General features: G+C 39.1%; 2 protein-coding genes across 4 annotated transcripts; both read left to right on the top strand.

Moving 5' to 3' along the window:
* Positions 1–6,408: 6,408 nt before the first annotated feature.
* On the top strand, positions 6,409–7,680 carry LOC133829872 (putative disease resistance RPP13-like protein 1). The gene has a single exon (XM_062259697.1). The coding sequence runs from the start codon at positions 6,412–6,414 to the stop codon at positions 7,225–7,227; it is 816 nt and encodes a 271-aa protein (XP_062115681.1). The 5' UTR covers positions 6,409–6,411; the 3' UTR covers positions 7,228–7,680.
* A 268-nt stretch (positions 7,681–7,948) lies between these two features.
* Positions 7,949–10,223, top strand: LOC133829871 (putative disease resistance RPP13-like protein 1). 3 transcript variants are annotated; one of them, XM_062259696.1, is made up of 3 exons: positions 7,949–8,305; positions 8,465–9,255; positions 9,459–10,223. In XM_062259696.1, the coding sequence occupies exons 1-2, from the start codon at positions 7,975–7,977 to the stop codon at positions 8,878–8,880; spliced, it is 747 nt and encodes a 248-aa protein (XP_062115680.1). In that variant the 5' UTR covers positions 7,949–7,974; the 3' UTR covers positions 8,881–9,255; positions 9,459–10,223. The 3 variants fall into 3 exon arrangements, with proteins under 3 accessions (XP_062115680.1, XP_062115679.1, XP_062115677.1); XM_062259695.1 differs by having other exon boundaries at positions 7,949–9,255; positions 9,459–9,521; positions 9,839–10,223; XM_062259693.1 differs by having other exon boundaries at positions 7,949–9,255.
* The last annotated feature ends 6,473 nt before the right edge of the window (positions 10,224–16,696 follow it).

The following is a 16,696-nucleotide window of genomic DNA, read 5'->3' as shown; positions in this document are numbered from 1 at the left end:
TTGACAATCATATCATCGACGTACACTTCCATGTTCTTCCCGATCTGATCCGCGAACATTCTATTTACCAGCCTTTGGTAGGTAGCTCCGGCGTTCTTTAGACCGAACGGCATGACCTTATAGCAATAGACATTAGTCGGGGTCATGAAGCTGGTGTGATCCTGGTCTGCTGGATTCATCGCGATCTGATTGTAGCCCGAGTACGCGTCCATGAAGGACATGAGCTCGTGCCCTGCCGTGGCATCCACCAGTTGATCGATCCTCGGCAACGGAAAGCAATCCTTGGGGCAGGCTTTATTCAGGTCGGAAAAATCAATACAGGTCCGCCATTTGCCATTGGGCTTTGGAACTAACACGGGATTGGCAACCCAAATGGGAAATCTGGCTTCGCGGATAAAGCCACATTTCTTGAGCCGGGCCACTTCTTCTTCAAGGGCCTCGGCTCGGGTTGTCCCTAAACACCTCTGCTTTTGAGACTTTGCAGGGACGCTTTTGTCTAGGTGGAGCGTGTGCATGATTACGCTCGGACTGATCCCTATCATGTCCTCGTGCGACCATGCGAATACGTCTAGGTTCTTTTTCAGAAACGCGGTCAGATCCGCCTTTCTTCTATCGCAAAGGTTCTTTCCGAGCTTCACCGTCCGTGAAGGGTTTTGTTCATCGATGCCTACCTCCTCGAGATCTTCAATAGCTTGGAGCTCGGACCTGTCCTCGCCTACTCGGGGGTCAATGTCCTCGCTTAAGGCGAGCTTTTCGTCTTCGGAAACCCGAGGTTTTTCAATCTCAGGGGCCGCCTTGGGTCCCTGCGATTCCTCTTCATCCTGAATGGCCATCGCCACCTGCCCGGGTTTAGATTTTCCCTTCATGGAAATGCTGTAGCATTCCCTGGCAGCGAGCTGATCGCCCTTGATAGTGCAGACCCCTGTCGAAGTAGGGAACTTCATGGCGAGGTGCCGGACGGATGTGATGGCTTCGAAAGCAACGAGCGTTGGTCGGCCCAAAATTGCATTGTAGGCAGTGGAGCAGTCAATGACTACGAATTCGAGCAGTTTGGACACTGTTCGGGACTCGTCGCCTAGGGTGATCACCAGCTCGATCGTTCCTATCGCTGCTGACCCTTCGCCTGAAAAACCATATAGCATCATCGAGGTTGCCTTTAGCTCGGAGACGGTCAGACCCATTTTTTCTAAGGTTGAACGGAATAGGAGATTCACCGAGCTCCCATTGTCCACTAACACCCTCCTTACTCTCCGGTTGGCGAGCTGGACTGCTACGACCAAGGGATCGTTATGAGGGAATTGGACATGGCCCGCGTCCTCCTCCGTGAAAGTGACTGGTTGTTTCTCTAACCTTTGTTGTTTTGATTGACGCTGTTCCGGGACGAACTCCCCCCCCCCCCCCATTGTGGGCCTTCAACTCATTTATGTACCTCTTCTGGGCGCCTCTGCTCGTGCCAGCCATGTGTGGCCCTCCAGAGATGGTGGAAATCTCTCCCTCGACCACGGGGGGAGGGACGTCCTGATCTACTCGAGGTCCAGGTTGACTGGCTGGGATCTCCGGAGCGGGTCGACCTGTGGGGACCCTGTTCCGCGAGTATTGCGCCAACGGACCTGCTCGGATGAGAGTCTCGATTTCATCTTTGAGGTGCCTGCAGTCGTCGGTATTGTGCCCGACGTCGTTATGAAAACGGCAGAATTTGGAAGCGTCTCTCTTTCCCTTAGGGTGCTTTATTGGCTCCGGTCTTTTCCAGGGGACTCGCGTAGCGTTGGCCAGGAAAATATTCTCTCTGGTTTGGGTGAGCTCGGTATACGCTGTGAACACGGGCTTGAATTTATCCACGGACTTATTCTTCTTTTGACCGTGCTGGACGTTTTCACCATTTCCTTTTCTTTTGCCGCCACCGGGCTGGTTGCTCTGCGTGACGTCGGGAGTCGCTACTACGATCTCTGTTCCCGCCCCAGCGGGCTTCTCGAGGACCTGGCTGGTCCCCGCGGCTGAAGCTTCAGCTTCCTCCAAGTTTATCCATTCTTGGGCTCTGTTAAGGAATTCACTAACTGAGCTGACCCCCCTCCTTTGAATATCCTTCCACAGATCTCCGCCTACTAGGATCCCGGTCCTCATAGCCATGAGTTTGGAGCTGTCGTCGGCATCTCTGGCTCGAGCAGCGACATTTGCAAATCTGCTCAAGTAGGCTTTTAGCGTTTCTCCAGGTTGCTGTCTCACGTTAGCTAGGGAGTCGGCCTGGACCCTGGCGGCCTGAGAGGCGCGGAATGCCCTCTTGAAGTCAGCCGAAAAGGTCTTCCAGGAGCTGATTGACTGCCTTTTACTTTGTTTGAACCACTGCCTGGCAGGTCCAGTTAGGGTGGAAGGAAAGATCAAGCAACGAAGCTCTGGCCCGATGTTATGAGCCATCATTAGGGTGTTGAACATCCCTAAGTGGTCAGATGGGTCTCCATCCCCGTTGAACTTTGACAAGTGAGGCATACGAAAGCCAGAAGGGTATGCCGTTGCTGCTATGTTGGGGGCGAAGAGCTCCATCTCATCCCCTGAATCATATTCGTCTTTTTCTTTCTCTGACAGGAGCTTCTTCATCAGCTCCTCCATTTGAGTTAAGCGCTCTAAGGTTTTGTCCTGAGATCCTGGGTTATTCCGGGGCTGTTCAACAGCTCCGGACCCGTTGTACATATTAGGCGGGTTATTGCCCCTCCTATCTGGAGATAGGTCATTTGGGGCATTCCCGCCATTACGTACTTCGGATCGGACCCCAACTGAGCGGGCCTGGCTACCATCCCTAACTCGATCCTCTCTGTGAGAGTTGAGGCGATCTCGAAGGTCGCCTCCCTGGGTATTATGGTGACTTTGTGCTGAACTTAGTCGCTGTCGCAGGTCTCCTCCCGAAAGATCACTCCGTGCACTACCGGTCCTGTGACTCCTGCTGGACAGGCTCGATGTGCGTCTTTGGCGGCCCCGACCTGATCCTTCCCCCGGCACCCTGCTGCGCCGGGAAGGCCCGGCCGATGGCGGGTCTCTCCTACTATTTATGTAGGCCGGGATGTCTCGGATGGTTTGAGGAGACGGATATCTGATGGGAGAGGGAGGATGTCTGACCGGAGAGGCGATCCTAGTGCCGTCTGGACGGACTAAATTTGGTGGGGGCCTCTCGGCCCTGCCAGCTTGATGGTTTCGCGCTGGGCGATCTGGACGAGGAACTGGACGCTCTTCGGGGACGGGTTGACGTCTCCAGATCTCCTCGGCCCTCCTTTGGGAATTTCCCCTATCTCTTCTGGGTGTCCTCGAGGAAGGCTGAGAGCTAGGGGTTGATGTCCTAACCGAACGGCTGTACTGCTGCGGTTCGGTCTGAGGCATTTCCCTGAAGTTCGCCTCTTGATGGCGTGATGAAGGGGTGGAGTTGGCTGCAGGGAGTCTACCCGAACGGCTATACCTGGATCGATTACTCTGGCGAGACTTAGGAGCCTCGCCTTGCCTCTCTCCAACGTTACCGTTGGTTGTGAGAGGGGGTAGTCGACTCAGAATATCCTGGATTTGCTGACCAGCTGCTGCTAGCTGGCTCCTCAGTTGAGCATTCTCCATCTCCACCGCAGTATAATAACCTGGATTCGGATTAGGCGGCCGGGGCGTCGAACTACCAGTATCGTCTTGGCCGGCCGGCTGCTTTCCTGGCCTTTGCTGGACTTCAGGAACTTGCTCATCGGGGAGGGCAACATGGCGGGCCTCCTGCCCATCATGCTGTTCTGTCTCGTTGCCATGTTTGGATCGAGTGGTCACCATAGTTGTATGTTTGTGGTAGTACTAATTAGATTCGCTCTCAATGAAAGCACCAAACTGTTGACGCGGTTCTTCGGCAACAGGTAATTAAGAGAAGAAGAGAAAGAGATTAGTACTTAAAAGTAGAACCGCCGCAGATATGAAATCTTTGTGAGAAGAACTAGGTGACCCTAAACACGTTTTTTAAGTGGTTCGAAGGTTAAAATCCTTCTACTCCACTAGTCAATATTATTGATCTTTTCTGGGTAATTGGTTTACAAAATATATAGTTCTTACAAGACTATTTCTTCCAACCCCTATCAATTCCCAGGGTCTCCATATTTATAGGAGAAGGCACCTGGAAATTGGTAGGGAGGTCATCCCGTGACCTTACCATTTGTCATATCAAGTCTGTGATATTCATGATTACTTCCTAAACCTGACACACAAGTGTGGTCTAATCAGTATGGAAGGAGATAATGGGCCGCACGGCCCAACCCATCCGTGGGTGTCTGAATACGCACGTTCCTGCGGCGTGTCCGAGAAGTCAGGGGGATATCGGACACGTGATGGCAGGATTATGCACGTTTATCTTGCGTGTTGACCTCCCATAGGGTCAGAGCTTCCTGAGAAGCTCGCTACCGGAGCAATCCATAACCCGAGCTGATCCTTCAGTGGTCGTCGGATGTTGTTCCCAGCTCCTGGAACAACAAGAAGGAGCAGGAAACTCCATCCCCTCGAGCTAGAAAGGGCCCGTCCTGAAGATAAAGCCTCTGGCCTGTGGGAGCCTCGGGCTAAATCATGTTTAGTCCGAGGATCGTCTTGCTAAACAGCCCGTGGGAAATCCAGGGCGTACACTATTCTATATAAAAAGTGTGTAGATAACATAAATTATTGGTTTTAGCAAATTTTTTTTCTGTTAATTTTAACAGAATATTCTTATATTTAGCAAAATATTTATATATTTAACGGCAAATTGTAAACATGACTTAAACTTAAAAAAAATTAAATAATTAAACAAATTAAAATATGATATTTTTGAGATATTTTACAATGATAATCATTTAATAATAACAAAACCATATATTTAATAACTTAAATAAAATTTAATTAAACTTAAACTTAATATTATATTAAATATATAATATATAATTTTTTATTGTCACTGTCAAATTCAAAAATTAGAACAAACATAAACTTAAACAAAAATTAATAATATAATATTTTAAAGATATTTTATGATAATTTAAATAATTAAATCATATTTTTTTAAAAATAATAAAGGCATATATATTACTTTTTTATCTTATAAATTTGTGTGGTAATTTGTTTTTTATCAAGTGATTGGAGCTCATTTTCTTCATCAAATTTACCAATGGACATTATGAAATACATTATAAACTAAAAATAGTTGATGCAAGTATACTACTATCTACACTATGACTTTTTATATTCTTATTTTATTTCTATTATTAATTTCTTTTTAAATATTATTGTATTTTATATATATATCATGTAGCCATGTAAATATATATTTATGTCAACGTTGTGTTTAGATATCATATATGTAGAGATTATTGATATAAATATTTATATATACTATAGAATTATAATTCATTCTATTATATATATATATATTTAAAAAAATATATAGTGAACCAATTTTTATTAAAATTATAGACAATGTTTATAACTTTAAAACTAAGCAAACATGCATTAACCATTGCTTCTACCTGGTATATATAAAAATTTGTAGTCTTGTGATTGAGAGTTTTATTATAATATAAGTAAAGTTTTGTGTTTGTGTTTGTGTCTCCAATTAATTTGATGTGAATTTCTTTGAGATATAAACTTTAGAATTCTAAATTTAGGACTAACTATACTTGCTTTTTGTTTGCTCTATTTTTTTATCCTTGAATTTCTTACATGTCCCTCATAGTTGATCATGGGACGTTGAGATTTGTAATTACTTATAAAAATACTGGGTTCCGGATTATGCTAAAATATGTTGTATATAATGTTCAACATATTCTCATTTGATGTTTCTATGTACTGTATTTTAAAAAAAAAAAAAATCAATTTGTCATGCTAAATTGTCTACAATGTCAAATAATTTTCTGCAATTTTGTTTCCAATTATATCTAGTCACTTTTTCCTGCATTGGTGATTTAAGCTGGTTTAATGAGGACAAACACCATGAATGATCATTTATTTTCTAGTCATGTTTATTTGGTTCAAACTGCACTTAATCCATTTAGTCACCAGTAATTGAACATGGAAAAAAATTCCCTTTAATTGAACACTGTTACATCAACACCGAATTATAAGACATCTCCATTGAGAGATGTAAATAGTATGCTATATTTGGCAAAAAAAGTCAATATATTATATATTTAGTACAATTTTTAATATTGTGCTCCAATGCACAATTATAAAAATAGTTGTAAAATTTAATATTACATTAATGCTAATTTGATATTTATTGAAAATAAACAAAAATTAATTATTTTTTTATATTTTATTGTTGATAGTATAAGATAATAATAAAATAATAATGTAAAAAGTATAACATATAATGTAAAGGTACTCATGAAATTTATGCCACGCTTTCTATCCACATTTGAAAAAACTGTTAGGCTTGATTCCATGGAGATCCTTCGTAAGCTAAAGATCCTTGCTGATCAAAAAGATGCTCTTGGCCTGAGAGAAGGTGCTCAGAACAAACCTTCGCCAAGGCCACCAACTCCTTTGGTAGAACATGCTGATGTTTATGGGAGGGATACTGAGAAAAAAATCATTGTTGATCAGTTGCTGAAAGATGATGTTGATAGTGGTAGGAACATTTCTGTTATCCCGATTGTTGGGATGGGTGGTCTTGGCAAAACCACTCTTGCTCGAGTTGTTTATGACGATGATAGAGTACAAAAGTATTTTGAGCTAAAAGTATGGATTACTGTGTTAGATGAGTTTGATATTTTCAAGATAACAAAAGAGATCTTTGAGGGGGTCACCACCAACAAATGTGGTACTGAAAACTTCAACGAACTTCGAAGGAAATTGAAGGAAGCATTGAGGGGGAAGAAATTTCTCTTTGTTCATGATGATGTTTGGAACGAGTCTTATTCTTTGTGGGACACACTGAAGAGTTCTTTTGAGTCTGGAGCAAATGGAAGTAAAATTCTTGTGACTACTCGAAGCATAATTGTCGCCACTACTATGGCCACTGGGCAGATTCATCATCTACAAACTTTGTTGAATGAAGATTGTTGGCGATTATTTGTCAAACATGCTTTTGGAAGTAATTTTGACGAGAATAGCAACAAAGATCTGCAAGCACTTGGTAGAAAAATAGTGGAGAAGTGCAAAGGCCTTCCTTTAGCAATAAAGTCTCTTGGTGGATTACTGCGCTGTGAACAAAATCCTAAAAAATGGGAAGATATACTTGGCAGTGACACATGGTAGGAATTGTACAAGAAAGAGAGCTCCATTCTTCCAGCTTTATGGTTGAGCTATCGTCACTTTCCTACACATCTCAAGCAATGTTTTGCTTATTGTTCTATATTTCCCAAAGACTATGATTTTGAAAGAGAAGATTTTATTTTGTTATGGATGGCTGAAGGGTTTTTGCCAATGGATTCAAAAAGAAAAAAGATGGAGGAATTTGGAAAGGAATACCTTGAAGATCTCTTATCAAGGTCATTCTTTCAATGTTCGAGGAAGAATGCATCCTTTCTCCAAATGCTTGACCTCGTACATGATTTAGCCATGCTTGTATCACATGATTTTTGCTTTAGGTTGGATTTGAGTAGTGATGTGCATAGCCTTCCAACAAAGATTCATCATCTGTCATATAAGAGAAGCTCTAATTACGGCCTCGACAAACTCAAGGGTTTGAGTAAGGCTAATTCTTTGTGTACCTTTCCAAACTTTTTAGTATCGTACAATATATTGCTTGCAAAGGGAAGCTGTTTAAGAGTGCTTTCTTTAAGTCAATCTTCTATCAAGGAGTTACCGGATTCAATTGGTAGTCTAATACATTTAAGGTATTTGGACTTGTCTGGTACTGAAATTGAAGAGTTACACGAGTCAGTTTGTAGTTTGTACCATTTACAAACTTTATTATTGTCGTGGTGTGTAAAGCTTTCTCAATTACCAAGGAATACAGGAAGACTGATCAACTTAGATATTAATTGTGTGCCTTTGGAAAAGATGCCGCAAGGAATCAGCCAGATGAAATACTTGCAATTCTTTCCAAATGTAGTATTGAGTGACAAACATAAGGATGATGTGTTCAAAATTACAGAGTTAGCAGAGCTTGAATATCTTCGCGGAAAGCTTTGCATTTCGGGTTTGGAAAATATTAATGATGCAATGGAGGCTTCAAAGGCTAATTTAAAGGATAAGAAGGACCTTACAGAACTAACTTTGAGCTGGAACAATGATGTTGTTGACGCTGATAGTTCGCAAAAAGAATTAGATGTACTTGACGCACTTCGACCACATACAAAGTTAAAGTTTTTGAAGATTGACAGTTATAGAGGTACAACATTCTCAAACTGGATTGGAGATTATGCATTTTCTAATTTAGTATCGATTAGTTTGCTCAATTGTAAAAGCTGTTGTTATTTACCACCACTTGGACAACTAGCTTCTCTCAAAGATCTCAGAATTGATGGATGTGATAGTGTGTATTCAATAGGTGATGGGATCGATAGCCATGGTCCTTTATTCACTTGTTTAGAAATATTACATATTTTGAATATGTTGATGTGGAAAGAATGGTCATTTGGTACCGAAGCTATTCTTCAAGAAGGTCAAGTGTTCCCTCTTCTAAAAGATGTTTGGCTGCATAATTGTCCCAAGCTTAATGTTGGCTTACCCGGTTATCTTCCATCATTGGAAAGTCTCAGTATCGGTGATTGTGAAGAAATGGAGTATTTGCTTCCGATAACTCAACAGACTGTCACAGCCCCACCCTTTCTTGATGACGTATCCATATCAGACTGTCCTGTGTTGGAGTCACTTTTAAATTGGGGATCACACAACAAAGTAAAGGCACTTTCTCTATCGAACACAAAAGTGCTTTTTGAGAATCGTATTAAATGGGATCTATAGAAACTCTCATGTTTGGAATGCATACATATCAGAGGATGGGATGATGATTCGTTTCCCGACGAAGGGCTCCTTCCGATCACTCTTAAGAGAATTTTGATCGAAAATTCTAGCAAACTTGAGACCCTAAATGGAAAGGCTTTTCAACAACTAACCTCCCTTACGTCTTTGGAAATTACAAGCTGTAAAAGCCTCCGGTTCTTGCCAGAAGAAGGGCTGCCCACTTCTCTGACTCATTTATCAATCGAGAGATGTCCTTTGCTAAATCAACGATGTGAAAAAGGAGGAGAAGATTGGCCTAAGATTCAACACATCACACAAGTGAAATTGGATTATAAATTTGTCAATTAAATCATGCAATGATCTATATGTATTAAGGTACGTTCTCTTCTTTTTACACATTTATTTTAACGCAACAATGAATTCAAAAAACCAAATTTAGTTCTACTTATTCATGTAATTTTAATTTTAAAAATTATATAGACAATATTACAATGTGTGTTTTCAGTTTTAATTTTCCAAACTATCCTAAAAACAGAAATATTTATTTGTTCTGTATTAATGAAAAAATTACTAACCAGATGATCAATGGGACTACTGTATATCGAATGGTTGTAAAGTTGATGATTTGGTGGAGTATCCTTGTAAGTTCATTTTGAGTTTTTCTTTTTTTCTTTTAAAAAAATAAATGTTGGAGCTTTATGTCATTTGGAGATTTTGATGGCTGCTTATGATGGTATGCATGATAATACGGAAACTTGAGTTCATACTTCAACATATAATCTTTTTGATATATATTTTTGTATTGAACCAAAGGCATGACTAGATTCTAGGATAAATGTTTACTCTTTTTATCCATTCCATACTGTCATGTTTATCGTGTGTTAAAAATTCAACCATAAGTGGTGAAATTTATATACAAACGTTTCAAGTTTGGCTCACCATGGTTGTTCATTATCAGGTTGTGTTGGTAAGAAAGCCACACTTGTGTTTTATATGGATAATTTTAAGATGTTATGGCATCAGATTCAAGAGTGTTGAACTGAAAATAGTGCTCCAATGACACAATTCCACGAAATGATTAGGAGATTAATCAAAATGGCAAAACTAATGAGATGCTCAAGTGTACTTGGAGTCTGCTACTTCTTCTTTGAAAGTGACTCTAAACTATCTACTTCCCCCGTCCTGCTTTGGAATATTTCATCTTGCATTGTGGAAGATTGCTCGAATCTTCAGTCGCTTTGCTGCCCTCAATGTCATCAAATGGGCAGCTGCTTCTGTTTTTAATGAACTTGAAGAGTGGTGTGAATTAATGCCTCAGTTTATTTTCTTTTTGTGGATGAAAACACCCTCAAAATTTGATCTCATGTCATCATTAAATGAAAATGAAAGAGAATCCCCTTATATATGAACTTTTCAACACAAAACAAAATTCCCCTCTTGAGCTAAAAGGCCATGAATTCTCAAAGAGTCACTGGGCCTAAAATGCCTATACTGAACCATGAACTGCCCATATCATTTAAATTTTCATGTGATCAAAGTTTCCATGGTCAACATAAATTGGGTATGTGCAAGTGTATGTAGTATATCTGTAAAGCTGATGCTTGGTTCCACTATGACCTCATATCTCTGCCCAAGGGTCGAGCTGTTTGATTCAATTCACTTGATATTAAAGCTCGCTCAGACTCTCCCTTTGTTTTTCCCAATAGAAAGACTGCTTCTCATATTTACTTAAAAATACCATGATGAAATTTTTGGTTATATTTTGTATCGAACCAGATATAGAATAGTTGATGAACAATTTTAATTGAATGTAATGTTGGCCTTCTGTTAAAACTCTCCAAAAGTGATGAATTATGTATGCAAACTTTGCTTCTGCAAAATCAAGATGCTTGACTCATTTTCTTGTTTCATATCAAGTAATGAGTCCATATTTTTGCAGTATTATTCTCATTTATTGATATCTGACTTTTTTGTTTTGCATGCACAATAATGATGATTTTGTCAAACATGACTAAGTAAAACAGTGACATTCTTTCATTGCACCCATTTTCCTTCTATTTGTTCTGAAGTTAGTAACATTCTCTTTTAGTAAACCAAAAACAAAGTTAAACTTTTCAAGGAAAATCAAACTCCGACTGTATTTCTTATAACAACATATATCTTTTGTGAAATATTGAGAAGACAAAGAGATGAATAGAAGAAAAGTGACTGTTTTTTATTACAAATTAATAGAAAAATATGTTATTTATACTAAAGTCATAACATGAAAAAAGATTAATATAATCCTTACAAAGAGAAAGACTAAGCTAGTCTTATAAGCTATTAATAATTACTTTAACACCCCCAAACTCACGATGTTGTAGCAAGAAGTATTGAGAGTTTGCCAACTAGAAAGTGAAATTGTGAAATAGGATGCGACTTGGTGAAGAAGTCTGCAATCTGTAAATTGGAAGGAACAAAAGGCAAAGCAATACTGCCATGCTTTAGGTGGTGATGAGTAAAATGACAATTGATCTCAATGTGTTTGGGGGCTCATGAAAGACTGAGTTATGAGCAATCTGGATAGCACTTTGGTTGTCACAATACACAAGAGTGGGATGAGAAAGAACAACACCCATATCTGCAAGTAACCAACGTAACCAAACAATCTCTTTCGTTGTTGATGACATAGCACGATATTCTGCTTCAGTAGAAGAATGAGAGACCACAGTTTGTTTCTTACTCTTCCAAGAAATAAGAGAATCACCCAAAAAGATACAGAAACCAGTAACTGACTTACGATCTGTGGGATCAAGACCATGATCAACATCAGAATATGTCCATAGCTCCAAGGAAAAAGTTGATGGAAATACCAGTTTTTGGAAGATAGTACCTAGAAGATACCTCAAAATACGAAGAACAACTGCCCAATGAACAATAGTACGAGAAGACACAAACTGGTTAACAATATGAACAACATATGCAATGTCTGGATTACACAAAATATGCACCCAAACATTACACACAGTGACGTGGCAATGCTTTTTAAAACAGTGGTTTCCGGTTTTAATAAATGTGATTGGCAAAGTTAGTCTGCCACGTCACTGTGTGTAATGTTTAGGTGCATATTTTGAGTGCACATATCATTACTCGTCTTATAAACATGTAAGAAATGGTACAACACAACACAACAATGATACAAAATTGAAATGCTATACGATGAGTTATTATAATAATTTTTATAAATAATATGCTAGATGAAAACATAAATGAAAGCCCATTATGAATGCTTTATGATACAAAATCCTAAGGAAACAAAGCTTAAATACGAACTTAATCTGTCCTATCCTAGGATTTTATTCAATTTTTCATTGTACTATAGCTTGGTATGCTAAGCAAAATAATCTGCCTTGTTGAAGGAATCACCTTCACTAGTGTATGTGTAATGACCCACTAATCTAGACTTTTGGACCATTAATGAAACTATACATACAAAACCTTAATAGAACTTACATTTGCGAAAATACCATAATTTATTTGAAACTTGTAGAAACAAATGTTACTTTCATAAAATATATAGGATATGGGTACCCATTGTCTTTAAAACAAAAATAACTTAAAATGAACAGAGTTACATAGAAAATGCGGAAAATACATGTAAAACCATAAAAAAAAAAACAAAAGTGTTTGAAAACATGCTGGTGGAGGCGATATATCGCCCCCTGTAGGCGATATATCGCCTGGACCACTGTTCCCGAGGCGACCGTGCATCGATTCGTGTTTTCCGTATCTACGTGCTGCGATATATCGGCACACGCTGAATATTTAAACATGAAATTACACATTTTTAGCTAAGTTTGAATGGAGTAAACAGCCTTGACTAAGCCCTCAACGTATTCAAAGCTGCTGACTGACCCTATAACATTCAAACTTTACTCCTTATTAAATTTAATCCTAAAAAATACTTAATCCTTAATCACCATTCATAACATGTGCTTAAAATCCTATTGGTTGATATCTAAACCTTATAGTATAATAAATATAATCCTTAATATCAGTCATATTAATCAACCTTAGGTTAAAATTAATATTCTTAAACTATAGGTTAAACTTAGAAAATCTATAAGTACTACTATGAGTATCCAAATAATTCCCGGTCTGAACCAAAAATCCACAGTCACAAAGATAACACTAAACACACTATAATACTACTAAACAATTAGCTAAGTAAAGTTCTTGGACTCTACAGTATGTGTGTGAAATCTATGTTTCTGTCTGCCAACTTTGGAATATTTCAGATTTTATTGTGAAAGTAACTCGCATCTTCGGTTGCTTTGTTGTTTGGAACTTGTCAAATGGACACATGTTTTCAATGGTTTAGGTCCTCTTATCACTGTCTCGTTTCAGTTTCTGTTCTGGATGAAGTTGAAGAGTGGTGCAGATGCCTCTTTGTTTATTTGCTATATATCTCTATCATTGAAGTTCTAATGTGTTCCTCACAATTGATCAAGGGACATTAATTGAGATTTGTAGCTATAGCGAATGGTCAATATAATTTGGCTCTGTATTGTTTTGATGCATTGATACTTTCAAGTCTTGTTTATGTTTCTGCCTGACTATATTCGTTCATTTGGTTCTCACTGAACTAGATCCAATCAGCCACCAGTACTAATTGGACATGAAACAGAATCCCCTTTATATGAGCACATAAGCACAAAATGACTTGTTCCCTCTTGACTCTTGAGCTAATCATATCAAAGTATCAATACTTATTCTAATTAACATTTGACATAACATGTGTATTTATAGTCAAGACAACAAGAGATGAACATGAATCTCATTAATTTGGATTATTTTAACAGCAAATGGTAGAAAGTTTATAACTTATTTGGTTTTATGTGTTAAGAGTTATTATTTGAGGGCATTTTAGTCTTTTCTTAATTATTGTTATTTTATATCTTTTGCCTTAAATAAAAGGCTTGGCTTATTAGTTTTGTAACCTAGAATACTTTTCTCTCTTTTTTGCAATACACTCTAGCCTCCCTTTTCTCTCTTCATCTTTTTGCTATCTCTCATTTGGGTTTTATGGATTGTGTCTTTGCATAATTATCATGGTATCAGAGAGGGGTTTATGGAATTGAATTTCTTAAGCATAACCATAGCTTTTGAATTATTTTTTTTGGCTTGGGTCTTCTTCGTATTGCAGCAAACTGGGTCGAAGCATCTTTGCAGTAACTCGGTATGTGATTTTCGTGTTTATTCTGAAATTTTAGGGTTTCGTCAGAATGCAGAATTTGGGAACTTTTGTCTAAGATAGCATTTGGAAATTTGTTCTTTGTTTCTGAAATGGCAAGAAATAGAGATGATTCCCTTCAATCCATTAGTGTGAGGTTAGATGGAAAGAATTATTCTTATTGGAACTATGTGATGAAAAAAAATTTGAAAGGGAAAAAGATGTGGGGTTATGTTTCTGGAACTTTAGTTAAACCAACAAATGACAAAGCGGATTATGCAACTTTGCTAGAAAATTGGGAAGTGGATAATTCAAAAATTATTACTTGGATAAACAACTCTATAGAACACTCCATAGGTACCCAACTAGCCAAGAGCGAAGGAAGTTTGGGACCATCTTGCAAGGCTATATACTCAGTCTAACTTTGCAGAGCAATATCAATTAGAATCAGATATTAGAGCTCTTGAACAGAAAGATATGAGTATTCAAGAGTTCTATTCAGTTATGACAGATCTATGGGATCAATTGGCCCTTACTGAATCTGCAGAGTTACGAGCTTTTGCACCATATATTGCTCGTAGGGAGGAACAACGATTGGTTCAGTTTTTGATGGCACTTCGTGATGACTTTGAGGGACTCTGTGGCTCTATTTTGCATCGTTCTCCACTTCCTTCGGCTGATTCAGTAGTTAGTGAACTGTTGGCAGATGAAATTCGTCTTAAGTCTCAAGCAGGAAAAGGCATCCTCCCAGCACCCAGTCCCTCTGTTTTGGTAGTTCCTCCTCGACACTTTACTCACCATGAGAATAAACCTCACACAAAGGTTGGAGTTGATGAATGCAGCTTTTGCAAACAAAAAGGTCACTGGAAGGCTCAGTGTCCTAAATTAGTAAATCGTGCACCTCAACAACAAAGCCATCAACTCTGACCTCCTCAATTCGGTAATCAACCGCCTCATTAAGGTAGCCAACCACAGTTTGGCAACCACTCACAACCTCGACCATACCGTCCTCCGCAATTTAATTCCGCTGCTACTGTATCTCCATCTGACTCGTATGATTTTGGGGCCTCATCTTCCAATCCTGCTCTTGCTGCCCTCTCAGAACAGTTTCAGAAGTTTCTTACCATGCAGCCACATGCCATGTCTGCCTCTTCTTCGGTAGGTCAGCCCCCTACTAACTCTTCAGGCATGACATCCTCTACATGGATTTTAGATTCTGCAGCCTCGCACCATATGTCTCCACATTCGAAAACTTTTGTTTCCTTGTGTCCTGCATCATCTGTGCCTGTCATGACTGCTGATGGTACTCCTATGCCATTAGCAGGTGTCGGTTCTGTTGTCAGTCATCATTTATCACTTCCTAATGTTTACCATATTCCTAAGCTTTCACTAAACCTTGTATCTGTTGGTCAATTGTGTGATTCTGGTTACTCAGTGTCTTTTTCTTCTACCTCTTGTCATGTGCAGGATCCGCAGTCTCAGAAGCTGATTGGGACCGGCCGTAGGGGGGGGGGGGTTTATATGTTTTGGATGAGCTGAGATTACCAGTATTTGCATCTCCTAGTGTTGATCTGTCTTCCTTTCGATTGTCTCCATCATCGTCTAGTTTTTATTTATGGCACTCTTGCCTTGGTCATGTTTCAGCTTCCTATTTAAGATTCTTAGCTTCTAAAGGAACCTTAGGAGATTTGCAAGTTCATGATATTTCTGATTGTAGTGGTTGTAAACTTGCAAAATTTTCTGCTTTACCTTTCAATAAAAGTACTTCATGTTCTGTTGCACCTTTTGACTTAGTTCATTCTGATGTGTGGGGACCCTCTCCTATTGCTACAAAAGGAGGGTCTAGATATTATGTCTCTTTTGTTGATGATCACACTCGATTTTGTTGGGTTTTTCTAATGAAATGTCGTTCTGATTTCTATGATATTTATGATCGTTTTCGAGCTTATGTAAAAACTCAACATGCTTCTGTTATTAAATGTTTTAGATGTGATCAAGGTGGTGAATATACTTCAAATAAATTTTGTAATTTGCTTGCTTTAGATGGAACTGTGTATCAAACTTCTTGTACAGATACCCCTGAACAAAATGGCATTGCTGAAAGAAAGCATAGACACATTATTGAAACTGCTCGTTCTCTTTTGTTGTCCTCATCTGTGCCTAGTCATTTTTGGGGAGAAGCAGTTCTCACTGCAGTCATCCTTATTAATGAGATTTCATCTTCAATCACTTCAGGTTTGTCCCCTTTTGAAAAACTATATGGGCATATCCCTGATTATTCTTCTTTGAGAGTCTTTGGTTCTACTTGCTTTGTTATTCGTCCTAGTGTAGAGCGTACAAAACTGTCATCACGCTCTGCACTTTGTGTGTTCCTTGGTTATGGTGATGGCCAAAAAGGATATCGTTGTTTTGATCCAACTTCTCAAAAATTATATGTATCTCGCCATGTTGTTTTTCTTGAGCATATATCCTTCTTTTCTATTCCTGGCACTACTCACAACTTGACCAAATCAGATCTTATTCATATTGATCCTTTTTGTGACCATACAAGTACCTCTTCTCCTCAAGTTCCTCAAATTGTAGAGTCTGAATCTTCTCTTGCTC

The sequence above is a fragment of the Humulus lupulus genome, chromosome 4 (assembly GCF_963169125.1).
Source record: "Humulus lupulus chromosome 4, drHumLupu1.1, whole genome shotgun sequence".
NCBI classification, from domain to species: domain Eukaryota; kingdom Viridiplantae; phylum Streptophyta; class Magnoliopsida; order Rosales; family Cannabaceae; genus Humulus; species Humulus lupulus.
This window is presented reverse-complemented; position numbering and strand designations above follow the sequence as displayed.

Coding starts and splice junctions, on each gene's coding strand:
- LOC133829872 (XM_062259697.1), top strand. CDS start 6,412: ATGGAGATCCTTCGTAAGCTAAAGATCCTTGCTGATCAAAAAGATGCT.
- LOC133829871 (XM_062259695.1), top strand. CDS start 7,975: ATGCCGCAAGGAATCAGCCAGATGAAATACTTGCAATTCTTTCCAAAT.